General features: G+C 55.6%; 7 protein-coding genes across 7 annotated transcripts; 4 read left to right on the forward strand and 3 right to left on the reverse strand.

Moving 5' to 3' along the window:
* Positions 1 to 697: 697 nt before the first annotated feature.
* On the reverse strand, positions 698 to 2,291 carry B0T26DRAFT_877151 (pyridoxal phosphate-dependent transferase). The gene is made up of 2 exons (XM_060448123.1): positions 1,551 to 2,291; positions 698 to 1,484 (listed from the first exon to the last, which is right to left on the reverse strand). Exons 1-2 carry the CDS (start codon positions 2,243 to 2,245, stop codon positions 881 to 883), a joined length of 1,299 nt encoding a protein of 432 aa, XP_060289544.1. The 5' UTR covers positions 2,246 to 2,291; the 3' UTR covers positions 698 to 880.
* A 284-nt stretch (positions 2,292 to 2,575) lies between these two features.
* On the forward strand, positions 2,576 to 5,618 carry B0T26DRAFT_735078 (ankyrin repeat-containing protein-like protein). Its single transcript, XM_060443223.1, has 4 exons — positions 2,576 to 3,272; positions 3,343 to 4,132; positions 4,188 to 4,258; positions 4,334 to 5,618. The coding sequence occupies exons 1-4, from the start codon at positions 2,845 to 2,847 to the stop codon at positions 5,451 to 5,453; spliced, it is 2,409 nt and encodes an 802-aa protein (XP_060289545.1). The 5' UTR covers positions 2,576 to 2,844; the 3' UTR covers positions 5,454 to 5,618.
* Positions 5,619 to 6,373: 755 nt separating this feature from the next.
* On the forward strand, positions 6,374 to 9,114 carry B0T26DRAFT_840820 (P-loop containing nucleoside triphosphate hydrolase protein). Its single transcript, XM_060447545.1, has 2 exons — positions 6,374 to 6,561; positions 6,650 to 9,114. Exons 1-2 carry the CDS (start codon positions 6,433 to 6,435, stop codon positions 8,945 to 8,947), a joined length of 2,427 nt encoding a protein of 808 aa, XP_060289546.1. The 5' UTR covers positions 6,374 to 6,432; the 3' UTR covers positions 8,948 to 9,114.
* A 432-nt stretch (positions 9,115 to 9,546) lies between these two features.
* On the reverse strand, positions 9,547 to 11,198 carry B0T26DRAFT_744860 (uncharacterized protein; the record flags this gene model as incomplete). Its single annotated transcript, XM_060444463.1, has 2 exons — positions 9,547 to 11,095; positions 11,176 to 11,198. 2 exons carry the CDS (start codon positions 11,196 to 11,198, stop codon positions 9,547 to 9,549), a joined length of 1,572 nt encoding a protein of 523 aa, XP_060289547.1.
* Positions 11,199 to 14,948: 3,750 nt separating this feature from the next.
* B0T26DRAFT_795656 (uncharacterized protein) lies at positions 14,949 to 16,570 on the forward strand (the record flags this gene model as incomplete). The annotated part of the gene is made up of 4 exons (XM_060446910.1): positions 14,949 to 14,977; positions 15,150 to 15,384; positions 15,480 to 15,930; positions 16,006 to 16,570. 4 exons carry the CDS (start codon positions 14,949 to 14,951, stop codon positions 16,407 to 16,409), a joined length of 1,119 nt encoding a protein of 372 aa, XP_060289548.1. The 3' UTR covers positions 16,410 to 16,570.
* Positions 16,566 to 17,952, reverse strand: B0T26DRAFT_744862 (uncharacterized protein; the record flags this gene model as incomplete). The annotated part of the gene is made up of 3 exons (XM_060444464.1): positions 16,566 to 16,817; positions 16,887 to 17,487; positions 17,798 to 17,952. 3 exons carry the CDS (start codon positions 17,950 to 17,952, stop codon positions 16,566 to 16,568), a joined length of 1,008 nt encoding a protein of 335 aa, XP_060289549.1.
* Positions 17,953 to 20,209: 2,257 nt separating this feature from the next.
* Positions 20,210 to 25,803, forward strand: B0T26DRAFT_757860 (uncharacterized protein; the record flags this gene model as incomplete). The annotated part of the gene is made up of 2 exons (XM_060446318.1): positions 20,210 to 22,244; positions 22,295 to 25,803. 2 exons carry the CDS (start codon positions 20,210 to 20,212, stop codon positions 25,801 to 25,803), a joined length of 5,544 nt encoding a protein of 1,847 aa, XP_060289550.1.
* Between the last annotated feature and the right edge of the window lie 200 nt (positions 25,804 to 26,003).

Consider the following 26,003-nt stretch of genomic DNA (forward strand, 5'->3'; position numbering starts at 1 on the left):
TCTAAAAGCCCGAATTTACTACGGTAAAAGCCGGGCAGTTTATGTCAAGTGCCAGGGCTATGATTTTATCAGGGGGTGGGTGTCCCGAGCAAAGGGGGTGGGTACACCGAGCAATCCTCTTGAATAATTGATTCCTTGTCTAAGTAAGGAGGACACACGGCTTTGGCATTCTATTCTAGGGCTGTGTTATTTAATAAGAGGCCTCTTGGTTTCTCTGATGGGCCGCTAAATTTCCATATTCGGCCTCAACGCGAAACCCGATCGATAAATGGGCCTGAAAAGAAACAGGAAGCAATGTGGTGCTAAAGGGTAAGTCGTTGGAGGGGAAGTTTCCGGAGGGAAAGTTGCTAGAGGGAAAGTTGCCAGAGTGAAAGTTGCCAGAGGGGAAGTTGCGCGTGTGAATGTTAGGGGAAGGAAGGAGGAAGGGGAAGTAAGATATTTTATGAGCAGGAAGTCTTGCATGTCGGTGGGTGGTATGGAAGTTACGTGAGTAGTTCGATTTAACTCTGTTAGTACCTGCCGTTAAACTGTTTAACTTTTCTCCGAATTACGCTTAATGCTTGATTTTGCTGCGCGGTGACGGGAATGAACCATTTCACTTTTCGTTACAAATTTAACTGGTGGAAGGATGTGTCCGGAATGCTTGAAACGCAGGAGCTACTCACCTAGCTTCAGCTTTACCTCGGACATTGGCATACGCGACCAATCAAGTAAATTATAGACTAGCCAAGAGAAAATAGGTGGAGGATTACTCGTGTGTATGTGTAACAAACTCCCACGAGTTACTTCTTGGAAGCTTATGGGAATAGAAAATGGCCCTCTGGTTCTTCTCAGTGGCTGCACGCTGGGTTAAGCTAGGCTCAGGGAAATCAAGGAGAGTTCAGGCGGCCCATTCCCCTTTTCTTGCCCGTTCGCAGAGCTGAAGCAGAGTCCTTGCAGCCCACTCAAAATCGTCCAGCGTCAGGTAAATCTGCCCGCTGATCCTGCACCAGAACTGGCCGTCGTAGAACTTGATGGGGAGATACGTCTCGTACTCGGCAGGCGTTAGCTCCTGCATCCACTTTGCAACCTTTTTCCCACAGCTTTCGTCGATGGCGAGCTCCTCCAGTGTCAGTGGCAGTCGCACGTTAGTGAGGCAACAGTGCTGAAACGAGCTCGACGAGCCCCCGAGGACCTCCGTGTCCAGAATCTCGGCCATTCTGGCTCCGCCCTGTAGTGCGATATCTTTGCAATATTCGAGGATCCTGGCTTCGCCGCCGCAGACTTCCGACCTAAACTTGAGCGCCAGGGGGATGCAGCAGTACGGCGTGTTGTCCGTTGTCGACACTTTGTCGAAGAGCCGGGAGAAGTACTCGTGCGGGTCCGTCTTTGCGCGCTCATCCCTAGGCATATAGCCCCAGGACGTTGGGAGAGTGGACGATATCAGCTTTTGATTCCGGAAGGGCACATACAGAACAGCGCACCCTCTGGGGACCATAAGCCACCTGTCAAGTGTCAGTGTTGGGTTAAGGCGATCAGGGCACCAAACTTGATAGTTAACTCAGGCATACTTGTAACAGTTGCTGACCATGAAATCCGGTCCGACTTCGCCGAGGTTCGTCAGGTCGATGTGGCCAAGTCCGTGGGCGCCATCAATCAGGCTCATGATGCCGAGTTCCTTGCAAGTTGCCACCAATGCTTCCCACGGAAAGCGTGCACCGGGAAAGGTGAGTACCGTGTCAAACATGGCGAGCTTGGGCTGTTTGCCCTGAACCTTGACTTCCTCAACGGCAAGGCGGAATCGGCGCAGGATTTCGGCATCTTCGATGGGATAGGTGATTTCGATCTGATGAGACGACACTGGACAAGTCTCGGATAATGCCTGTATGGTTTTTGCACATGCTCCGTAGATGGTGTCGAAGCAGAGAACAACATCACCTTGGTCAAAGGACAGATTCCGAAGGATGGTATTCACACCAGTGGTGGCGTTTGGGACAAGAACAACTTCACCAGGGTCAGCCCCAAGAAGAGGTGCCACAGCTGATCGGCTCTCTTTGAGAAGCTGTAGGTAAGTGTAGCGGATGAAGGTATCTGGTCGTGCTTCGGTTTCGAGTTGGAGCTGTCGTTGGTAGTCCTGAACCATTCTCGGTATCGTTCCGAATGACCCATGATTCAGCGGCCGATATCCGTCGGCGAATGAGAAATGCTTGGAGCGAATTTCGGCCCCGAATTGGGAGGCCTTGATATTGGGCCCCTGTGTATCCATGGCAGCCTCGATTAATAGTGAGTGGCAAGAGAGAAGAGACCTTAATCGGGCGGGGCAATTAAAATTTAAGGGAACGCCAGGATTTGTCGGCATGGTCTAGGGACGCTGGGCAGGGCCCGGCCAGGGCCCGCACAGGGCACCTAATTAGACCGCCTTTTCACAGAGTCAACACTGGTTCCCGGACCTGCAGGCACAGGCCTTTTTATTCCTTGAACACAACACAATACACACACTTGGAATATCCTTATTTTGATCGCTTTTGCATGCTTTGGCTTCTGAGAGGATTCTGCATGCAGCAAAGTCTGTGGCGGTCTCGGTGCCCCCGAACCCGATGCACGAGGGGTTTAGTACAACTTGAGCTAGGCGAATCGACTGACTTTGTTCAAGCCTCGTCTTGCCCTCGGCGCTTAGACACGTACCTGCCTTCCAGTCCTCGGAGTCGGTCCTGTCCCCCCCGATAATCTTTCCATCGTGCCCAATTTAACAACGAGCCGAGGTCAACCCCACACCTCACCACAGCTTCCGCATCAATGTCCGAATCGCGGCTTCCTTAAATTCACATCTTCCGTTGGCCACATACATGTGGAGACCCGTCGGGCATGGATCCATTGTCGATAGCAACAGGCGTCGTTGCCGTTGCAACCGTCGCGGCACAGGTCTGCAACATCCTTGCCGAGATTCGGCGTGACTGGGATTCGCTCCCCGGTCGCATCCACGCGCTCAATAACGAGATGCAAGATTTCAACGCGGTTTTGCATCAAATCGCCATCGTGGCCGAGGAAAAGAGACTTTCAGCCCAGGATGGTCACGCCGCGCCTACGTTGCTCGCACAGCTGGCTCGGGGCAAAACGGCCTTGCTGGACCTGAAAACGATCCTCGAGAGGCTGTTATCGGCGGGTCTGAAGAAACGAGAAGCCATTCCCCGAGTCATGATGTGGAGAACAGAACAGCGGCGGGTGTTATCACTGCAGGAGGAAATCAAGCAGGTCAAGTCGAGTATGAATATCCTGCTGGGCGCATCGAATTCGTGAGTTGGCGGCCCCTGCTCGGCACAACTTGGTTGCCGATGATTACGACCGATTCTGACGGCCATCGAGGCAAGATATGACCCAGGTTCGACTAGAACTTGAAAAGTTGAGTCTCAAGTTCTCTGACTCTACCGAGATAAGTTGCGCAGACTTGAAGGTACCCAACAGCAAGTTCGTACAGATGCTGCTCGAGCAGCATCATACAACAATGTCAGAACTCATGAGTCACAAGTACTCCCAAGTTGATCAGCGCCTCGAGCGGGTCGAGGCATTACTTCAGACCCAAGCAACGCAGATGCACGCCGCTCAATCCTTTCAGGCTGGACGCCTCTACAACACCTCAGCACCGCCAGCAAGACGACGTCCAGTCCGAAGAGTCAGCCCAAGCTCAGCATCACGCATCCAAGCCGGCTCCGACTCCATCAGAATGCGATTACGACAGGCACGCACAACCTGTCAGAGCACTTGTAGGTGCTCTTGCCACTCCGTTTTGAATAAAAAGACGCCGGCGTCCGTGGATGGTTTGCTCGGCCAGCTTTTCGTCGGGTTCAGCGGGTGGCCGTTTTTGAGCGCCAAGTGCGACTCGGCGGCCTGCACAGGGCAGCGGACCTCGTCAGTCAGCCTCGAATACTGGTTCCCGCTGGGCATCTGTTGGTCCCAGATTGTTCGATTCAGTCTCGCGTACGAGACCAATGTCGGTCCCTCGCTCCAGCTCAACACATTACGGCGAGTCCCAGACTCTTCACAGTGCGTCAGCTTTGCACTCGAAGGGAATATCGACGGCTTGAAGAGTCTCTTCAACCGAGGTCTAGCCTCGTCTCGTGATGTTAGCTCTACGAGGGGCTACACACTTTTGCGGGTACGCGAAATCTGTCTCCAAGTATAGCTTCGCACGAGACTGACAGGAAAATTAGTGGGCTTTGTACGGTCAACAATATGAGACATGCAAATTTCTCATGGCTGCGGGAGCAGATCCAACCTACAGGTAACGAGCGTGCATTGTGACAGTTCACTCCAGTTTCCAAGAGAACTGCTGACAGTGGGTACGCTAATTACCTAGACCGATCGCCAAGAGCGACGATTCCCCAAGTGATAAAGCTGTCGATATAATACTCAGGGGTCGTATCCCAGAAGAGGTCATCGAAATCCTTCGACTTGTCTCTGAAGGCAGCGATTTCATCGAGCGGCAGAACTTTGCCCGGATTCACAAAATCGTTCTCGGGCTCTGCGGCGCAGATTTAGAAGAGGAGCTCCGTTCGCATCCCCGGAGTGTTGACTGCGCAGATTCGACGGGACGCACGGCGCTTCAATGGGCGGCCGCAAGAGGCGACGAGCGAGCCGTGATAACTCTTCTCAGCTGGGGTGCCGATCCCAACAACATGGACGAAAAGCTCAATACTCCCTTAACCCTAGCTGCCAACCAAAACCAAACAGCGTGTGTCCGTCTTTTGCTCGAAGCTGGGGCATTTGCAGACCCTGAACTGCCGCCCGGCATCAAGTTCGGAACACCACTCAACTGCGCAGCTCGCAACGCACGGGACCCCATGCTCATGAAATCACTCTTGGACTTCGATGCCAAGATTGAGGCAAGTGGAGTGGACGGAGTCACTCCTTTGCTGCACGTTGCAAGGGGTAACAGCGCTGCACACGCGATGCTCCTCCTTGAATACGGCGCCAACATCAACGCAACCTCAAAAAACGGGCAGACACCGCTTACCACAGCAATTCAATACAACAACCACCACGTGCTTAGGCTTCTCCTCGAACGGTGGTTCGAATATACCGAGTGTCCAAGACTCACGGGACCCAACCTCCTAGAGATAATCGCTCAGTACGCTGACGTGGAGACGATTTTGCTTCTTACAGCCGCGGAACATCTCCGCGTGAGCAAGGACAGCTCATATGTCCTGGATCACTACAACCAAGTCCTCGAGGAACGAATCGACTTCTCCAACAGGCTTGACGCTGCGTTTGAGGATCTGTTATCAGTCATGCGGATCGAGGCCGAGCACCATGGGAGGAGCCACGGGATCGAAAACCGCATGGAGTCGGGACTTATGAATCCGTTAGAAAGGTATCTCGACTGCTCAGACGAGGACACGGATTCTAGTAGTCTGTCTTTTGAAGACGCAAAGGAAAGTTTGAGTCCTACAACGAGTGAGAGATCGGAACCCGGGTGACATGTTTCGACGACAAACTCTAGCTCACCTCTCAACCCCAACTTTCCTCCCCCGACGTGCCTTTCTCGGACGTGGGGGAAGGCTCTGAAGAATGGTGAGGGCCTCCGTGGCACACGGAAACCATTGCAGATGAAAAATCGCAACTTCTTTTTTTTGTGGGGGGGGGGGGGGGGGGTGGTGGGGGTTTGTGTACTAATAGGCTTAGCATGTAATTAGTTAGGCATTAATTCCGGTGGTCTCACCATCCGGGCCAAAGTAACGCAGTCATAGTGTCTTAGGATTAAAACCCGCCGATTTCGCCAGATAGGAAGATGGACAAGGTCGCAACTATCTCTCTCACCTGTCTCTGTCCCCACTAACCACCCAGGAAGCAGAAACACGGTCTAGAGAATATTCACCTTCGGATCATACGAAATATAGATAGCAGTGTGTGCGTGGTACCTATAATTAAGCCATTTTGCTTTGATGATAGATCTAGCTGTAGAAGACTCTCCTATTGTGGACAAACGAAAGCATCCCTCTCACCGCGAAATTCCGGGTCCGAATCTACCTTGGGCGGATTTCTCGGCTGCTGTGAACGGACAATAGCGGAAGCGGCAAGGGGATGGAGTGAGGTATCGACGTTTGAGATCAACTGCTAGCTCATGAAGACTAATTGTTGGAGAGGTTTTGTATTGATCCAAGCCACGGCTCGGAATATTTGCCAGTACTTACTATTCTGGAACGCATATAATAAAAGAGAGATGCGGATGCTAAGCTCGAAAGGTGCTAGTGATGTGTTGTCGTTGTAAGTGGAGATGGTCAGAGGCCAACCCTAACCCCCGTCTGCAACGGCACCCCGCTGGCCGGGTCGGCATGCACGGTGCAGTGAGTGGGGCAATGAATGGCAGAATTGCTCTCCGCCAAAATTTTCCCAGATACTCTCGCAGCTGGAACAAGCAGGAGGCAGATTCTGAACGACGCTCCGAACAAAGACAACATGGCGCCTGGTGCCAAAAGCGCCGCAGCGCGTGGCAAGCCATCCAAGGCCAACACCGAAGCTCGGTCGCTTAAGAGGAAAAGAGACCAGGACGATGTCGAGAAGTTGCGGAAGGCCGTCGACGAACTTGTGAGTGAGAGTGGGGTTTTCTTGCCAACGCCTTCTGTCCTGCTAATCGTTGTCTCCGAGCCCAATTTCTGACCACCTCAATCTCTAGGATATCAAGTCGCCAGATATCAAGAGCTTTACCGACCTCCCCCTCTGCTCTGCCACCTTTGCCGGCCTCCGCGCCTCCCACTTCGAGACCCTCACCGATGTCCAAAAAGTCGCCATTCCCCTGGCACTGAAGGGCAAAGACATCCTTGGCGCCGCCAAAACTGGCAGCGGCAAGACGCTGGCCTTCCTCGTCCCCGTGCTTGAAGCCCTCTACCGCGCGCAATGGACCGAGCTCGACGGCCTTGGTGCCCTCATCATCAGCCCGACCCGAGAGCTGGCAGTCCAAATATTCGAGGTCCTGAGGAAAATTGGCCGAAAACACACCTTCTCCGCCGGCCTAGTCATTGGAGGAAAGAGCCTACTCGAAGAGGCTGAACGATTGGGGAGGATGAACATCCTAGTCTGCACTCCTGGGCGCATGCTGCAGCACCTTGACCAGACGGCCGGCTTCGACGTCAACAACTTGCAGATCCTGGTACTGGACGAGGCCGACCGCATCATGGACATGGGGTTCCAGTCGGCAGTCGATGCGCTTGTCGACCATCTGCCCAAAGACAGGCAGACCCTACTATTCAGCGCTACACAGAGCAAGAGGGTGTCCGACCTGGCGCGCCTTAGCTTGAAGGACCCGGAGTACGTGTCGGTGCACGAGGAGGCTACATCGGCGACACCTATAAACCTACAGCAGCACTATATCGTCGTGCCGCTGGCGGAGAAGTTGGAGACGCTATGGGGCTTCTTGCGGGCCAATCTCAAGAGCAAGATAATCGTGTTTTTATCCTCGGGCAAGCAGGTCCGATTCGTGTACGAGAGCTTTAAGCGCATGCAGCCCGGCATCTCGCTGCTGCATCTCCACGGGCGGCAAAAGCAACTAGCGCGGCTCGAAGTCACATCACGCTTTGGCGCGGCAAAGTTTGCCTGCCTCTTTGCGACAGACGTCGTGGCTAGAGGCGTGGATTTCCCCGCCGTGGACTGGGTCATCCAAGCGGACTGCCCCGAGGACGCCGACACCTACATCCACCGCGTCGGGAGAACGGCCAGGTACGAAAGCAAAGGCAAGGCCGTCTTGTTCCTCGAACCTACGGAGCTAGCGTTCCTGAAGCGGCTCGCGCACAAGAAGGTGCCGATCCAAAAGGTGAACGTCAAGGAGACCAAGAAAAAGAGCATCACAGACCAACTGCAGAGTCTCTGTTTCCAGTCACCCGACCTCAAGTACCTCGGCCAAAAGGCCTTCATCTCCTACACGCGCTCAATCCACCTCCAAAAAGACAAAGAGGTTTTCAAGTTTAAGAAGCTGGACCTGGACGCCCTCGCTGCGAGCATGGGTCTGGCTGGAGCACCACAGATTAAGTTCCAGAAGGGAGAGGACGTCAAGAGGCTAAAGAACGCGTCGCGCGAGGCTATGTCGAGCGGGTCCGAGAGCGACCACGAGGGCGGCGAGGGCAAGAAATCCAAAAAGGACGAGGTGCGCACCAAATACCAGAAGATGGCGGAGCGGCAGAACCAAGACGTGCTGTCGAGCCATTACCGGAAGCTTCTGGGCGATGACGACGAGAACAACAATGGCGAGGAGGTCGATGAGCAAGACTTCCTCGCGGTCAAGCGCGTGCTGGGCGACGACGACCTGGACAAGGCGGCCGAGGACGGCACCAAAGACCAGGCCATGCCCAAGGTTATCCAGCTGGGCAAGTCGGAGCTGGTTATCGACTCGAACCGGCGCGAGAAGCTGCTCAAATCCAAAAAGAAGCTGCTCAAGTTCATGGATAAGCCGACCAAGCTGGTGTTTGACGACGACGGCAACGCTCACTCGCTGTACGAGCTGCAGGATGAGGACGACTTCAAGCAGGAGGGCCCCGCCGCGCGCCTGCGTGAGGAGTTCGTCGAGACCGAGGCCACCAAGGTCCGCGAGGCCGACGTCGAGGACAAGCAGGCCGCCAAGGACCGGCGGCGGGAGAAGCGCGACCGCGCAAAGGCCCGCGAGCGCGGCGAGGAGCTCGCCCAGCTCGAGCAGCAGACGGCCCGGCTGGGTGATAGCGACGAGGACGAGATGGACGAGGATCCCCTGGCGCTGCTGAGGTCGCTGCCGATGCCCGACGACAGGGACAAGGTTGACAGTGATGGCGGCGACGACGAGCCGCCAAAGAAGAAGGCCAAGAAGTGGTTCCAGGACGACTCAGATGATGAGCGCGCCCAGCTTGCGGCCAAGAACAAGAAGAGTGGTAAGAAGGTCATTGAGATGGACCACGAGCCCGACAATCTGCAAGACCTCGAGGCGCTGGCTGCTGGCTTGTTGGACTAGAGTCGGGGGTTTATGTAGGCACTTTGTGTGCTGGGCTAGCTTCTGGATTTACTGCCGTTGTAGACGGTAGATCAAGACGTAATTGTAAAGCGGTTACAGGTTTCCTTTTCTCGGGGATCAAATTTTTATAAACAATACCACGAATATTTCCGGAAACACAAACCCACACTTCCTCTAATTTAGGTTTAATTACCTTACCAAAGGAATATAGTACATCCAAGAGGTCAAACAACACCGTCAGCAACATACGAACAAAACCCAAGTGTGGCAATAGTCGGGTATTTCACCGTGTTCATTTTATGCTCTCCTTTGTTCGTCTCTTCCTTCCTTCATTTCTTTCCTTAACAATGCGACATACAACTCCATGCTCCTCTCCCCCTTCCGTCATCCCGGTATAATTACGCCTTTGTAAACAGGGGAAGAACAACAGGCTAGAAACAAGACACCTACGCCCAACGCCCTCGCCAATGCCGATGCTAAAACCCAACAAAAATAGTGTCCTCCAATTCCTCGAAACAAGAAAACCCTAAAAAGACAGAACACGAGGCAAGCGTATATAGATATAGATTCCCCCTACATCCCGGCAGTAAAAAAAACCATCACCATTCCTTGCTCCTCTTCTCCTGGTCCAGGTCAGGCTGCTCCTCGCCGTACATGCGCAGGCGGTAGAAGCACGTGTGGTCGGCGCCGTAGTTCGTGACGGCGCGGACGAGCATGTGGTCGGTGGCGGCCTTGATGGCGGCGAGTTCCGGGGAGAGGCGGTGGATCTGGACGCCGCGGTCGGCCGGATGGTGGTCGTAGGTGAAGGTGGCGATGAGCACGAACCCTAAACGGCACAGCGGGTCGGCCGTGCGCGCGGGGAAATTGACGGCCATCCAGTCCTTGAGGCGCTCGGCGCGCGCGTGCTCGTCGAACAGCGCCCACACCTCCATGTCCCTGGGCGTGGCGGCAGCGTCGACCGTCGCCGCCGGGTCGATGTGCTCGACGACTATGTTCTGCGGGATCACGTAGCGCGAGAGCTTGATGCCGACGTCGGCGGGGATGCGCGTGTTGTTCTTGCCGACGATGCCCGCGCACCAACACTGCCCAGCCTCTTCCCAGCTCGTTAGCGCTGCGAACTTCTCGGGCTGGAACTGCGGCTGCGCGCGCATCGCCCTGAACCACTTCCGAGTGGGGATGAGGGGCCTGGGTAGCTGCCAAGTCGGGGATGTCAGCGACAGATCTATCATCGCGCCGTTTCCTGTGCTGAAATGGTTTACACGGCGCTGCAGCTCAGCGTCGAAATCGGCAATGTTGCTTTGCGCAGCAGCCTTGAGCCGGGCACTGCCAATCGCCTTTTTTACGACCGATTCGATGATGGGCTTGAGCTCTTCCTCTGTGAGCCCCTCTGAAGAGGCAGACTTGCGGGCCTCGCTGGCCAGATTCTTTATTGACGACCTGAGATCATCCACCTGGCTATTGATCTCGTTCTTGTGTTGGACCATATTCTTTTCTAGCTCTTTGAGAAACTCTTTCTTGGTCACCACGACATCCTTAATGTCATTAGTAGAAACTATTTTGGAGATGGCCTTCTCGGTTTTCTCTAGGCGCTCTTCCAAATTCTGGTCTAGGAGGCCGGCTACTTTGTGCTTGTTGGCCTTCACCCAATTGTCCCAAGACTGTGGCGGGTGTCTTTCCACAATTTTTTCGATATCCTCGGGTGACAATTTGGTCGAGCCAGAGCCCGAAAGAAGGCCAGAACTCTTCAGTCGGCCTTCGATGGATTTCCACTGCCGGCCGGAGATGTCGCCCTTTTTGTCGAGTGTGAAAATGGAATCGTCTTTTTGGACCAGATCCCTCAGCGCGTGCCAAAACTCGTCCCCGATTACGAGCTTTCCGTTTTTTTTGTGCATGTGAACGACCTTTGGGATGATGGACTCGAGGTTGTCTACCGCAGATTTAAGAGGTCCTTCGCGATCCCGCATGAACTCCTTGAGGTCATCGTACTGACTTTCCGTCAAGACTCCGGGGGAGTGAAGCAGAGGCCCAGGAAAGAGCTGGCCGACGTTGCTCGCCATGCCGCGCAATCCCCACCCGTGCCAACGGAGATTCAGCCCAGGCGGCTCAAACACGTTGGGGCGGGCGTGGATGAACATAAAACGCATTGCACTTAGCAGCAGAAAGGCTGGAATCATCCACTTGAGAATTGGCACTGGCTGGAAGACATTCCTGAACCTGGTCAAGAGTGCCTCGCCGTTCTCGTCGTCGTCATCGTGGATGTGGGTTGGCTCGCTCGAACGTGCTCGTCGATTCTTGGGCTTGTGAGGTTCCTGATGTACGTTTCTAGCGGGATTGGGATTGGTATCGACATTGGGGTTGGTATCCACGTTGGGGTCGGCGCCACGAAGCCTACGGAGAGCAGCTTGCCGCTGGGCATTGTCCACTGAAGTTGACTCTGCCCCTAAAGCTTCGGATAGTTGAAAGGCCACTGCTCGGCGACGTGTCGTTCCTGGAGTAGGTGATCTCTGTGACCGCGAGCCAGAGAGAGACGAGATGGGATGGGCCGAAGTCCCCTCTGGCGCGGCTTGAGGCGGAGACGAACTGGGGCCGGCATTACTAAGAACGCGTGGAAACTGGGGGATTGTAGAACGGGGTGGAATAGGAGCATCGACCGACAACGTTTGACCGCCGTCAACCGCAATTGGCGCATGAGCGGCTGTCTGGGGGGGTAAGTCAAGTGCAGCTGAGTCTTGTACAGTACTAAACGGCCTCGTCGTATGTTGCGTAGGTGGTGAAGAGTGGTCTTCTGGGCGAGATACTGCAAAGTGGGGAGGCCGGGGAGGGGCCCCAGGGGTTTCTATGTCGGCGTGCTGATAGAGGTTGCCTTCTTCAATGAAGCTTCGAGCCGAGTCCGGTATCTGGTCAAGCTTCGTGGACCCAGTGGTAGCGATCGGCGTGGATGCGACGGGAGACGTCCCTCTCCCGCTATGAGGAAATGGAGCGGGTGGCGGGGCAAGAGGCGTGACTTTCTGGGTCCTCCTAGCATCGGCCTGCTTCTGTGAGAGACGTTGTCGTGACTCAGCCTCATTTTCTCGTCGTCGACGAGTGTCTCGCTCGAGGCGCTCTTGCTCCGCCTGGGCTTCGGCCTCGGCATCGTCATGAGCCCTCTTTCGGGTGTCTCGGTTCCGTAGTCGGGAAGAAACAGACTGAGGCTGCACTTTCTTCGACAGCCCCTCTCGCCAGCTTCCCTCCTCCGTTAACTCGTCCTCGCTCTCGTCCATGGGGTCAGGTTCTTGGCTTCTCCGATTCTCGGCTCGGTCCTCATCGTCCTCTTCCTCCTCATCTTCTTCCTCTTCGCTGTCCCCTTTACTCCCCGCTGTGCTGGCAACGGGCTCGGGCGTCGAGCGCGTAATGGCTTTGGTGATCTTTTCTGCTGTCTTCAATTGGCGCTGGCTACTTTGCTTTGCTGCGCGGTTCCCTGACCGGACTTCATCAAAGATATTTGCTGCGACTTGTGCGAGTTTCCCGCCACCTTTCACCGCGGCCCGGTCGGGTAGCTGAGATATAGGAGAGCCATAGGAAGTGCTGTATTTGGCCACCATTGGCGAGCGCGCAAAAGCATTGAGGTCGGTGCCAAGCATCGAACCAGTCACGGACGGCGTCTGGGCCCGCCCCGTTCCGGGGATAGGCGTGTTCGCCGTTCGACGGGCCGCACGCTTTGGAGGCATGCTGAGACGATACAAAACACTCGCACCCAAATTCGGGACTTTTCAAGTGAATGTTGCAAGGCTGTGAAACGGTAAAATAACTACTGAAATTGTCAGGACAGAGTCGGTGAAGCAAAATGTAGCGGGTGGTGAGATCGAGGCTCCAGCTTGACAGACATTTTTAGAGGAGGAACGAAGGCGGCCAAGAGGGGACAGAAAGGAGATTGATAGGTGAAAAAGACGGGAAGGGGGAACATAAATGGGTGAGGGGGATGAGAAATGAGAGAAACAGAAAATTGACAAGGAGCAGATGCGATGTACGGTAAAGTACGTGTACCTACAAGTGAACAGAGATCAAAATATAGTCGCAGCCGAGGTCGCAAAACAGATCAAATCCCCTGGTGTTGAGAGGCCCAACCCCAGATCGCGTCAAGACACGTCAAAACAGCCAGCCAACAAAACGTCCCAGCAAGCAGGGCACCACAGGCCCGAGACTGGCAATGGGTTTGGCAGCTGCCAGAGTTTATTTCATCTCGAGGCACTGCTCCTGCTCCTGCTTCCTCGTGAGAATTGGGATTCCAGGTCGTTGGGGGTTGTCGCACGCGGCGAGGGGTTGCAGGTGCGGTCCAGTCGCAGTCGCAATCGCGGTCGCGGGCGCGGGCGGTGTTGGAGCTCGAGCGTCTAAAATGAGGGACACGCGCAAGCAGGGCCGGCGTAACTTTTAACACTCCAGTACGTATTCCGTAAGGTAAGCCTGGAATGCGCCCAACGGCTCGCAAGCGGAAAGTAGGCGTTTGTCAGATGGATGAAAACGGCCTCGACCCTTTGTGAGGACGTTGAGGTGTGTTTCGTGGTTGAAAGGTCCAGCAAAGCGCATTCTTTGCGATTTCATTGTCCATTCGATGTATCGTCGACTTGTCCGCTGGGGCCCTATTAGCAGGAATGCGCTGGCGGTTGGGCGCATTTTTCTCCTTCGAGGCTCAACTTTTGGTGCACGGAGTGGAGTCTGCAAGAGCTTGTTGGATCCCTGCCCAGTGCCCAACCACCGACTTCCCCGGGCAGCCAGCTGGCCTGTCCAAGACCAGGCAGGTGGCGGGTCGTGTTTCTGTGGCACGTGCTTTAAGACGGATGACTCAGCAAATGCTGAAAAATGCTGTATCCGGCATATGCATCTCGCCGCTCCAATGAGCCCCGCCATTTCGAACCAGGAACGTGAGGATTCGTGGAATATCCGTGGAGCATCCATTTATATTGGGTGCATGTCGTTTTTTTCTCAACTCTGATCTGATAGTCTACTGCCGGGAGGCCGCTCACACGTTACCTCTTGCCGAACGACGCAGGAAAAAAGGCCGTTTTGAGTTTCCAGAAGGAGACAAGTGAAGTGCAGAGACAGGGCTAGTGCACATCCGGCTCCATCGCTGGCCGCTTGGTCTCAGCAACAGGCGCAGCTGCCCTGTCTGAAGCAAAGGATTCGTTTGCCCTCTTGTCTAACAATATGGTTCAAATTTTCAGGTCTCTTCCCCCTTCGCCTTGGCCGACCGTTTCGCCACGATCCATGTGGCCGGATGGTACCCGTCGCCTAGCCGTGCAACTGCAACTACGGCATGATACCTGTGAAAGGGCCGCCTCGGTCCGAGCCTCGAGGCCGCTTTATATAATTGTTTCGGGCTAGCAGCGGCCCAACAATGTGTTGCTCCATCCATGGATATTGCGCTTGATGGACTTGACATGTTCCCGACGCCGTGCCGTACTGACCCGTCAAGGCGCCGGTAGCCTCCTGGTTCACGTTTTCTTTGCGCAAGAGATTGGCCGTTGTAAATCCGAACGCAGGTAAGTGGCAGGTACCTTACGGAGGAGTCGGGTTTCGAGTTAAATGTAAAATCAACCCTGGTCGCCTGGAGCTGAGAAACTTGAGCAACTCGAGCAACTCCCGCGTCCCTCCGCTACACTGCCGACGCCGAACGACGGCCAAATTACAAGTGCGTTTCCGTTTAGTCCAAACCCGTACAACTTGTCATTACGACACAAACCGGGCTCGAACCAAGCTTGCACCGGCCACAAGGTGGGAGCAAAGGTGGCATCCCCTCCCCTGTTCCCGACCGCCCCACGGCAAACTGCGGTCTAGCGAGATTCGATTTGCGACACACGTGTTGTACATATTATTACTCGGACTGAGGCTTGATTCCAAGCCTTTAATATTTGCGACTGCTCTTTGAACCTCGATCCTATCCGCCGCCTATTCCCCCAGTCCTCGAAAGCTTTTCAGATCCTGCACGTAATCTTCCAAGACGCACACGAACGCGCGCAACATTACAATGGCTGTGGGAACAGTTCTCGTCACCGGGTAGGTCTGCTTTTTACTTGTCAGAGCGGCGGCGCAAGCGAGCGCATCCGAAGTCGCTGCAGCCGCGAAGGCTGTAGTGCAAATGGACCCCGCCAACAAAACCGAACCCCCCAGCGAGAGCGCGCAGGACCAAAAAATGTTCTCGGCGTCATATATTGACTGTGGCTTGCAGTGGCACCGGCTACATCGGCTCCTTCACGTCCCTCGCGCTGCTCGAGAACGGCTACGAAGTTGTGATTGTCGACAACCTCTACAACTCGTCAAAGGTAGTCCTTGACCGCATTGAGCTCATCTGCGGGAAGCGCCCCGCCTTTTACGAGGTCGACGTGACAGACGAAGCAGGCCTCGACGAGGTCTTCGCTAAGCACCCCGAAATCGACAGCGTCATCCACTTCGCAGCGCTCAAGGCAAGTTGCTATCCTCTGCCCGGGGCGCACACCCTGACAATTGCGTAATCCATGAGCCCTGCTAACTGTGGGAACTCAATTGGTGCAAATTACAGGCAGTCGGCGAGTCGGGCGAGATCCCGCTCGAGTACTACAATGTCAACGTGGGCGGTGGCATCGCGCTGCTGCGGTCCATGAAGAGGGCCAATGTGCCCAACATCGTCTTCTCGTCTTCGGCCACCGTCTACGGCGATGCGACGCGCGTGCCCAACATGATCCCGATCCCCGAAGAGTGCCCCATTGGCCCCACCAACACATACGGCCGCACAAAGGTCATGATCGAGACGGTAATTACGGACCACGTCGAGGCGGAGCGGAACAGGTGCAAGAAGGCCGGCCAGCCATACGAGCGGTGGAATGGCGCGTTGCTGCGCTACTTCAACCCTTGCGGCGCGCACCCCAGCGGCATCATGGGCGAGGATCCCCAGGGAGTCCCCTACAACCTCCTCCCCCTGCTCGGCAAGGTAGCGACTGGCGACCGGAAGAACCTGTTGGTGTTTGGCGATGGTTAGTAGACCCCGAGGAAAGCGGGCCGGTCCAAACAGAAACGGTAAGAAGATTGCTAATGCGCCCCGGGAACAGACTACGCGTCCAAAGACGGCACGGCGATCCGCGACTACATCCACGTGCTAGACCTTGCCAACGGCCACTTAGCCGCCCTCGACTACCTGCAAGAACACAAACCCGGCGTTCGGGCGTGGAACCTGGGGTCTGGCCGCGGGAGCACCGTGTTCGAGATGATCAAGGCATTCAGCAAGGTCGTGGGCCACGACCTGCCGTATACGGTGGTTGAGCGGAGACAGGGCGATGTGCTGGACCTCACGGCCCGCCCGGCGCGTGCCAACGAGGAGCTCAAGTGGCGCACCAAGCTCACCCTGGAGAATGCCTGCGCCGATCTCTGGCGCTGGGTAGAGAACAACCCCCAGGGTTACCGGCAAGATCCGCCGGCCGAGTTTGTCGAGGCCCTCAAGGCCAAGAAGACATAAACCACCTCGGCGACGTCAGCGGCCATCGGCATTTGCTTTCCGCGGTTGGTTGCGTTGGAGTAATAAGTTCCCTTCTTGGGTGTATTACAGCTGCCTCTTTCTACAGACTTTTTTGATTCATGTTTATAGACGTAATGGAGACACGGGCTCCCGTTATTAGACCCTAAGCAAAACCTTTCCTGTGGTCTTTCTCCCCTCTAGGTCTGAGTGCGCGCGGGCTATCTCCTTTAGTGGGTAGACGTCGTGAACCTTGATATCTACCTTGCCCGCGAGAATGAGTTCAAAAAGCTCCTTGGTGTACTCTTGCCGTTCCTCCTTGGTCGCTAGGTAGGAGAACAGCACAGGGCGCATGAGCTTGATGTTTTTGGCGGAAAGCCTCGCGAGCTCGATAGGAGGCGGAGAGCCAGACTGCAATTCGGTCAGCCTTGTTAGTACGATCAAAGTGTATGGCAGTGGAAGTGGTAAGACACGACGCACCGCGTTTCCAAAAATCACCAGCGTTCCCTTCCGGGCAATCATGTCAAAGTCGCTGTCGATGGTGGCCTTGCCCACGCCGTCAAAGATGACGTCAACGCCCTTGCCGGAAGTAATCTCGGCGACACGCGCCACGGCGTCCTCGTTGCGGCTGTCAATGACATACTGCGCGCCGTTCTTGGCGGCCGTCTCGCACTTTTCGGGCCCGCCCGCGGTGCCGATGACCTTGGCGCCCAGGACCGTCAGCAGCTGGACCAGCAGCCCGCCCGTGCCGCCGGCGGCCGCGTGCACCAGCACCCATGGCCCGGAGCCCGGGCCCTTGTCCTCGTCCCCGCGCTTGATGCCGGCGGCCTCGCGGACGAACGTCAACGCCGTCAGCCCCTGCAGCATTGACGCGGCCGCCGTCTCCGTCGTGATCCCCGCTGGGATGGCTGCCGCCTTGTCCGCCGCCAGTGACGTCAGCTCCGCGTACGCGCGCTCTCCCGTGTAAGCTACCCGGTCCCCGGGCTTGAATTCGTCCGTCGCAGATGCCACTACCGTCCCCGCTCCCTCCCGCCCTAGCACCAGCGGCAGCGCTGCTTTGTACAGCCCCGTGCGGAAGTAGCTGATGGGCACACTGTGTAAGCTTGCCTTTGTTGTGATCCTGCTACCACTCACTGTACGGTACTGGGCTCTTCCTCGTGTTTATGCATGGGGTGACGTTGCGCCAGGGGTTAGGGGTATGGTGCTAGGGGAGGGGTAGCTTGGTAGAGTGTAGGGGGGGTGGAAAGCTTGTTGGTGGATTGTATCGGACCGAGGAGAACGAAACTGAGCAGGACAGAGAAGAGACGCGTATAGCTCTCGGTATTACCCCAGAAGCATGTGTTTGTGATTTGTAATTGGAGAGGAACAGAAGTCCACAAAGGCAGGCTTACGTGTCGATGTAATTGACGCCCACAAACTCGTTCCTGATCAGGATCTCGCCGTCCTGCAGCTTGGGGACGGGCAGGTCCGTCCTCCACTGCAGCACCTCTGGGCCGCCGTTCTTCTCGATGAGAACCCCCGACATGGTGGTTGGGATGGGCGCCATGTTGATGGTAGCTGCTGCGCCTACTCTCTTGAACTCGTCTGTTTTTCTGTGGAGCTGTGATGCTGCTGCTGTGGTTGCTGTGCTGTGGAGGGATCGATGGCGGGGCTGTGCGACGGTGCTGCTAAGCCAGAGAGTGGTCTGGGGATTACGCGCGGTGCGTGAAGAATGCGATAGAACATACAGTGATGTTATTATTATGGTCTCGGGTGGGAGGATGCTTGTTTGTCTCTTGCTAGTTGTTTCTTGTTTCTGTGTAATGTTTTTTTGAAGCAGGACAAGCAAGCAAACACGGATGGAAATGTGCAATGGTCAACAAGACAGGTCGATTCTCGGCTGTCTTAGTTATAGCTGCCGCAATATAGTCCCCCCTCCCCCTCTTTATCAGGGAAGCAGCTTCTGGTGGAGAGAGCTCGCCATCCGTCGCGGTCCGGCATTACTAATTCACGACCTTGTCCGTAGGGTAAACCATTTTACCGCAACTCGACTCCCCGTCTCCGGAGCGCGGGGTTGCAATTTTGTAAGGTCCCGTACGTGATGACCAGGATGGTCTTGTAAATGATGTCATTGAGGGTGCAAGGTGTTCGACCCGCTACAGCCTAGCCGCTCGTCAAGAAGGGGGAGTAGGGATAGGATCATAAATGTCTAGAATATGGACGTTGGGATAGAATTGCGAGGCCAAAAATGCGGAGGACAGGTGCGCAAGGTTCTGGGATTCCAGCCGTTAGTGTCTTACTGCATCCGCTAATGACCTGTTCATGATCAGACAGACAAGTCTGCCCCCTGGTAGGCATGTTGGCGGGATTTAGGCACGATTCTAGATTCTAGAACCGCTTCAATGGGGACGAAAATGCACCTTCCTTGGCTCTCGGCGAATAGCAACCAGGCCCGGGACTGGAACCCAACAAGAGCTCGAATGATAGAGTACTGCAGGCCCGCTGAGTGAGCCTCATTCTAGGCGCGCCGGGACAGTCCTTCAAATCTGCCCTGGGCCGTCATATCTGCCTATCGACCCCGCTTGGCATTTCCAATGGCTTGGCCAGCTGAAGGAAGGTGCATGGCTTCCCTGCTTCCGCCCTGGGCACCCGCCACGGCTGTCACGCAAATATATGACTGCCACGTTCGCCTGGACGCGGCGAGAGGCGCATCTAGCTGCAGCGCAGTGCATCCGTTCCATTTGACGAGAGCGCGCTAAGCTCAAACTTTGGTGCAGGCGCTCCTGCCGTCCTAGGCCGTTTTCGCCACGGCCGTCGCATGCATGTGTGTACCGTGTGTACCACAATTACCGTCGTATGGATACTCTGTATGGAAGTAATCGGTAACTCCCGTCGAGGATTCGTTTCTTCACAAAGTACAAAAGTTCAAGGAAGTCATGTACTTAGAACCAACAGGTTCTATTTCAAAACCGTGAAATAACATTGTGGAGGCAGTGCTTCGGTCCCCGGCAGAGCTTGGGCCGTCGCTTCCAGCTGTCGCCTGCATCCCGTGTGCGGTGGCTTAAGCCCCTGTTCTGGGCGTGCAGAACCTCACAGGCGGCGGGTGGTGCTCCCCAGGCGACAGGAGTCCAGCCCCAGAGCCTCGTCCAGCTTGGACATTACCAAGCCAGTTCCCCTTCCAGCCGATGAACAGTATTCCTCTCTTCCCCGATCGCAATTCTGTTTTCCCTCGAAGTTATTACCCGCACTATCTCGCGCAATTGGATTCGGTTTCATTTGCTGTTTGTCACCCCCCACCGAGACACTGCCCAGCGATCGCCATCGACGTCTCTAGACTGAAACGCTGCCGCTCCGCTCGACGCTTTGCCACAGCTCGACCCCACATAACCGCGCACTCGCGAGGCTGCGCAAACCTTCGAGGTCGGGGTTGGGCTGTCTTGCTTCTGCTCGCTGAGCTGACCAACGGCGAGCCGTCCAGGGCACAGTCGGCCGCCGGCCAGTTTGCCTACCACCGAAACACTGCGAGCGGCCATGAGAACAGCCCTGTAGGCTTCGGACGAAACCCCCGAGGCGAGCGCTCCCTGTTCGACGCGGGTTGGAACCAAAACTAGGCTCGTCTCCTACCTCGGCAATCTAAGGTTGAAAGCTGGGCACCTTTAAACGTGCTTTATTCCCTGCGCCTCCCGTTTCCCATCTCACTGTATTTTTTTTTATTTTATCCTTCTAGTTTGGTGGTGGGATGAGAGTTCGGCTGGACTCGTCGATCCGTGGTTTTGCGCCATCTCGAGCTTCGACGAAATTCATCGCTTTCGACCGAATTGCCAATGGCGTCGCACACGGGCCACGATGTCCGGGCACGGCTCCAGGAGCTCGCCAGTGATTGTGGTGTCCACCCCGTGACGGCGCCCATTTCTCCCGCCTCGCCACCGCCGACCGTTCGGAGGCCCGACGACGACTTCAACGCCGAGGAGCTGCTGAAACGCCAGCGCTTGAACGCCAGCGCAGACAAATCCCAGAACGGCCTCAAGCGAGTTTTCAGCACAAATCCTAGCAAGAAGACATGGGAGCCGCAGGAGCTCCTCGAGGCCCTCGAGGCTCATGTCGGCAACCGCGGGTCACCCGGCATCGCTGAGGCTATCATTGCCAAGCTGCTTGCCGCCGGTGGGAACATTAACAACCAGTCAAACGTGAAGAACAGATCAAGTCTATTGCCAAGGAAACGCAGTATGGAGTTGATGCAACCCCGCCGCACCTTGCGAAAGGCTATTGAGAACCGCCAGCACGACATGGTGGCCGTGTTGGCTCGGTATGCAGACTCCCAGACTCTCGACGTCGCGTTCCAGGCCGCGATACAATCCGGTGATGTGGCAATTGTTCAGATGCTGCTGTACCGGGGCGCCAACGCCGCCAATACACAGGATGGCCTGGACTCTTTCCGACAACTGTGTATCTTGGGGGGCTACGCGGACCTGATCGGCCTCATCCTGCAGTCCCCAGGGAAGCCTTCGTTGGAATGGCTAAGCATGTGTATGGTTGATGCGGCACGGAAGGGCTGCTTCGAGACCGTCCTGAGGCTGAGCAGGGCATCCGCCAACGGCAACCACAACACCGCCGAGGCTCTGAGGACAGCTATCGCACAGAGCAGGCTAGATATCGCGCTTGCCATCCTCACTGGTGACAACCCGCCCATCGCAGGAAGCCCTAGCCTCATGCAGAGCTTCACCGACCTGTTTGAGCGCTCTAATGTGGGACCCAAGGAGAAGTTAATCTTGGCCGAGGCCTTCCTCTGTGCAGGGGCCTTTGGTGATCCCGTCTCGGAAGCGCTGTCCCAGGCTTGCAAGACGGAGTTTTATGACATGATCAACTTGCTCGTCGCCTACGGAGCGTCACTGGAGTACCAAGACGCCAGCATTCTCCGGCATGCCATCTCGAGAGGACAGACAGGTCTGATGAACCTGTTATTGACCGAGAACTCAACGCTGAGCGCGACGTCGGCATCTGAATGCGTCCGAGTCATACCGAAAGCGATAGCCCCGGAAGAGCGCCACGCCCTTCTGAGCATGTTGTTACGCAAGGGCGCAGCGGGGACAGCTCTTCACGATGCCTTGATTGACGCCGTGCAGGCCGGCGATATTCAGTCAGTCGAGCTTTTGGTCACGCCATTTTTCCCAGGATCGAGGCATCCCTCTAACCCCGACACTCGAAATGGCAACCGCGGGATGGTCTACAGTCGGCATGAGATGGCTTCGGTGGACCACAAGAACGGGTTGGCGTTGGTGAATGCGATAAGAATGGGCAGCCTGCCGATGGTGAAGAAGCTCCTGGTCGGAAAGCCGTCTACGGACACACTCAGTCTGGTGTTCCCCGAAACTCGTTACCTCGTGGCCAACGATCGCTATCTGATGACCGAGTGTCTCCTTTCAGCCGGCGTTAGCGGTCCTTGTCTCTCGATTGCCTTGGATCAGGCCATCGCAGACCAGTCATCGCGACGAGACGAGCATTTAATAAGTCTTTTGCTACGTCATAACGCCGACGTGAATTTCAATGACGGTGCCGGCATCTTGTCTGCGATTGCCATTAAGGACATCACCCTTCTGGAGACCCTGCTCAAAAACAGACCATCACCTCAAACAACAGCTGCCGCTTTGGCCAGGGCTGTTCTTGTGGATGACAGGAGAACCCGATATCAGATGCTGAGGTTGTTGGTTGGAGCAGGTGCCGGCTTGGAGGGTACAGAAGGTTCAGAAGCTCTGATACATCTTCTGGCTGAGAAGGAAATCGACATGCCTCCAGTGAAGGTGCTTCTTGAGCATGGGCGAGTTGACGCCAACTTTGACAAAGGAAAACCCGTCAATCTCGGTATGTTCCCCTGATCCAACTGCACGCGAGCCATATCTAACCTGTCACAGCTGTCAATAATCCCAACCCAGCCGTACTTGAACTGGTCTTGAAACACGGAAAACCTACTCTTGCGGCTCTGAACCTCGGCTTGATGGCTCTCTGTGACATGCACACAGATACTAATAAAGTTGCTAAGGTTAAGTCAATCCTCCAACGTTCAAGACACCAGGAGTCGCTCGACGCCGCGTTGCACAAAGAAGCAGAAATGCTATCGAAGATGCCTCATGACCAGCGTATTCTTGCCGTCTTTCAGTCTCTCATTTCAGCCGGGGCCAACCCAAACACCAACCAAGCGGCAGTGCTCTGTTTAGTCGTGAGAGCTGCCGACACGCCCTTGTCAGATCTTCTCTTCAAGACTACAATAACCACTGAATCAGTAGCGTTGGCTCTTCGTCACTCGCTCAATATCCAGAACCCCGGGGACCGTCTTGTTTTTACGCGGACGCTCATAGAGGCCGGTGCTCCGGCATTCGAGACCAACCGTGCCCTAGCATATGCCATAGACACATACGCTGGCGACGACAAACAGCCCTGCGACATTTCACTAATTAACCTACTCGCAGGGCATGCTGACTCTACGGACGGGGAGGCCGTTACCCGGGCGTTGAAGAAGGAAAGAGTGGACCTAGTCAGTCTCGTGCTCGATAGAACGCCCAAGAAGTACGATATCACCGTCCTTGGCAAGGTGTTTCTCGATGCCATAAAACTACAAAACCGGGAAACGCGAATAGCAATCTGTACAGCACTTGTCAAAAGGGGGGTCTCGGACGCAACAAGCACACTTTCCGACGCGCTACAAACGGCTGCTTCGGACGGAGACGTAGCTCTCGGAGCATTTTTGATAGAGCATGGAGCTCGTCCCGAGCATAAGGACGGCCAAGCCGTTGTCGAAGCCTGCAGATCAGGCGCGCCGGCTGTCCTCAAAATGTTGCTTGGCAGCAAAGTCGCGATGCAGAAGCAAACGCTCGAAAGAGGCTTCCAAGCGGCAACCGAGATTGGCGACTTGAAGAGGCGTGGAGACGTTTTCCGTCTCCTTCTCAAAAAGGGGGTCAACGGCGAAGTGGTCGACGAACAGTTGGTTTCGGCCGCAAAGTTCGGCGACGATGGCGAGGCATTGGTGAGGCTGCTTCTCGAGTTTGGGGCCAGCGTCGACTACAATTCCGGGGATGCCATCTGGAATGCTACGCGCAGCACGTTCATGGGCAGCCTGAAACTGATGCTCGGCGTGGAGCGAGTCAGCGACCGCCAACAAAATCCCTCTAGCGATACACTGCTGAAGGCACTGAAGGCCAGCCGCAAGCTGAGCCGGGAACCGAGATATCAGGTCGTTGAGTGGCTATTCCAGGTTGGACTGCCAGTCACCGAAATACTTCACACCGCTTTAAACAAGGTTGTGAAGGACGACCCAGACCTTCGTCTCATTCGGCTCATGCTAAAGAATGGCGCCTCGCCGCTAGCCAACGGCTGCCAGACGCTTACCGATGCTGCCCAGCTACTTTTGGTCGATGTCTTGGCGGTCCTCTTGGAGTTCGACATCCCGGCCAAGGATGTTTCGTGGGCATTCCAACAGGCTTTTATTCCTGAGACTTCGTCGACATGGCTCACCGAGCAGGGCTTCCAGGTTGCCAAGATGCTACTCGAAAAGGGCGCCGAAGGAGAGAGTCTCTCGCTGGCTCTTAGCACCGCCATCGACTCTTATGGGTCGCACAACGACGAGATAGCTCGCCGGTTTGGCAGTCTTCTCTTGCACAGCAAAGCCGACGTCAGCTACCAAGATGGCTTGGTGGTCCAGAAAGCGGCGAAGATTGCCGACTCCGAACTCATCCAGCAAGTTCTCGAGCGGAAACCAGACTCTCGTGCCATCTCTATGGCATTCCCTTACATCTTCGACGCGGACCTATCGGAAGAAGATACCCTTCTATTGGTGACCTTGTTTGCTGAGTATCACGACGGAGAAGAGCGGCTCGACCCGTTGTACACGCCCCCTGGGTCTGTCCCAGTCATTTTCCGCGCATTGGCCAAATTTCCTCGCTCGGCAAAAATGCTGCAAACGCTACTATATGCCGGGTTTTATCATGACCAGGTCACGAACATGCGAGTGGTCGACGAGATTGACGAAGATGAGCAAGTTACTCTGTTGTTTTGGGCACTCTTCCAACCCCAGAAGAGGGTCAGCAGTTCCGTCATTGAGCTCCTGATCAAACGTCGCGCGAAAGTCAACTTCGTGACGGCCTTGTCCAAGATGACACCACTCATGCTGGCTATCAAGGCAAATCGTCTCGATCTCGTGAAGTTGCTCCTTCTTGAGGGTGCTGAGGTCGATGTCGCGGATATCACGGAGAATACGCCGATGACCATGGCGACCAAGATTGGCGGCGACCTGGGCTATTCTATAATATCGATGATCCTAACGGCCGAACCATCAGTCAATGACGGCTCACTGCACAACGCAGCCAGGGAGCTGAACGTGAAGACTATGAGCCTGCTCATTGACCATGGGCACGAGGTTGACTTCCCAAGCCACCTTCACGACGGCCGTAGTGCCCTCGGCGAGATTTGCTTAAAGGCAGCCCATGCTGGGCCGATTCCGCCCGCGCAAGAGAAAGTGATGGTCAAGGCGATGAGTCTCCTAATTCAGCATGGCAGCGATCTCAAGATAAAGCTGAAGGGCAAAACTGTGCTACATCTCGCATTGGAGTCTGAGGACCCCATCCCAACAACCCGGGCGCTTCTTAAAGTCGGCATGTGGAAGCACATCAACGAGTCGTACAACCACTTTGACGACGGTACATATACGTACTCGCCCTCGCAGTATGTTGCACGGGTAATGAAGCAGTCCGACATGACCTCGGAGCTCCTCAGCTTGCTCCACGCCAACCGCGCCCTCGATGTGTTCTACGCGAACGAGGGCGCGCAGCCTGCAGGATCCGTGAACCTCCCTGAAGAGCTCCTGAGGGCAGAGCGCGAGCGGCGGGCGCACGAAGTTGCGCTTGCCCGTACAAAGGAAATCGCGCAAATCCAGAACCAGATTTACCTGACCCGGGCAGAAATGGAGGATGCACGGGCGCGACGGCAGCACGAAGAAATGATTGGGGGGATCAAAGCGCGGCAGATGATTGAGGACGAGGGCTTCGCGGCGGAGCTGCGGCGACGCAACGCTGAGCGTGAGGCGGCCATCGCGCACGAGCAGCAGCTGACGCAGGCCGGACTGACACGCGCGCGTCTCGTGGCGGACTCGGAGCTGCAGCTCGAGTCGAACCGGCAGCACAATATGATCGAGTGGGAGCAGTCGCTCGCGACCCAGCAGGTCGCCAACGCCAAGCAGCTCAGCGCCCTCCGGATCAAGGAGCGCGAGGCCATTGAGCGCTTCGACTCGGCCAGCGACGCCCGCACCGTCAAGCGCATTACGGAGCACAAGAAGCTCGTTGACAGCCAGAGCAGCCTCGCGGCCAAGCTCGCCAGCGGAGGCGTTGACCAGCGGAGACAGATTGGCTACATCACGGGCGAGCTGGACTGATATGTGTGAGTAGGTACCTTGATAAATGATGTTATGTCTTGTAACGCGATGCAAACGAAACCGGATAACGGGATAATCTCTTTTGGGGGTTTGGTTCTCATTGAGTGGGAATCTTTGGTCGGAATATCTAAAGGTGGCTGTTGCCAGCTGCATTGCTTTCATCTAAATAATCATGGACGGGCTTTGCTTTGTATGGCTTT

Source organism: Lasiosphaeria miniovina (assembly GCF_030549165.1).
Source record: "Lasiosphaeria miniovina strain SMH2392-1A chromosome Unknown B0T26scaffold_9, whole genome shotgun sequence".
Taxonomy (NCBI): domain Eukaryota; kingdom Fungi; phylum Ascomycota; class Sordariomycetes; order Sordariales; family Lasiosphaeriaceae; genus Lasiosphaeria; species Lasiosphaeria miniovina.

What these genes read in the sequence shown, in the direction of transcription:
- B0T26DRAFT_877151 (XM_060448123.1), bottom strand. Translation starts at nt 2,245, where the DNA reads ATGGATACACAGGGGCCCAATATCAAGGCCTCCCAATTCGGGGCCGAA. An exon ending in ATGGTCAGCAACTGTTACAA is followed by an intron (nt 1,485 to 1,550) that starts GTATGCCTGAGT and finishes GACACTTGACAG; the next exon opens with GTGGCTTATGGTCCCCAGAG.
- B0T26DRAFT_735078 (XM_060443223.1), top strand. Translation starts at nt 2,845, where the DNA reads ATGGATCCATTGTCGATAGCAACAGGCGTCGTTGCCGTTGCAACCGTC. An exon ending in GGGGCTACACACTTTTGCGG is followed by an intron (nt 4,133 to 4,187) that starts GTACGCGAAATC and finishes CAGGAAAATTAG; the next exon opens with TGGGCTTTGTACGGTCAACA. An exon ending in GGAGCAGATCCAACCTACAG is followed by an intron (nt 4,259 to 4,333) that starts GTAACGAGCGTG and finishes CTAATTACCTAG; the next exon opens with ACCGATCGCCAAGAGCGACG.
- B0T26DRAFT_840820 (XM_060447545.1), top strand. Translation starts at nt 6,433, where the DNA reads ATGGCGCCTGGTGCCAAAAGCGCCGCAGCGCGTGGCAAGCCATCCAAG. An exon ending in GGAAGGCCGTCGACGAACTT is followed by an intron (nt 6,562 to 6,649) that starts GTGAGTGAGAGT and finishes CTCAATCTCTAG; the next exon opens with GATATCAAGTCGCCAGATAT.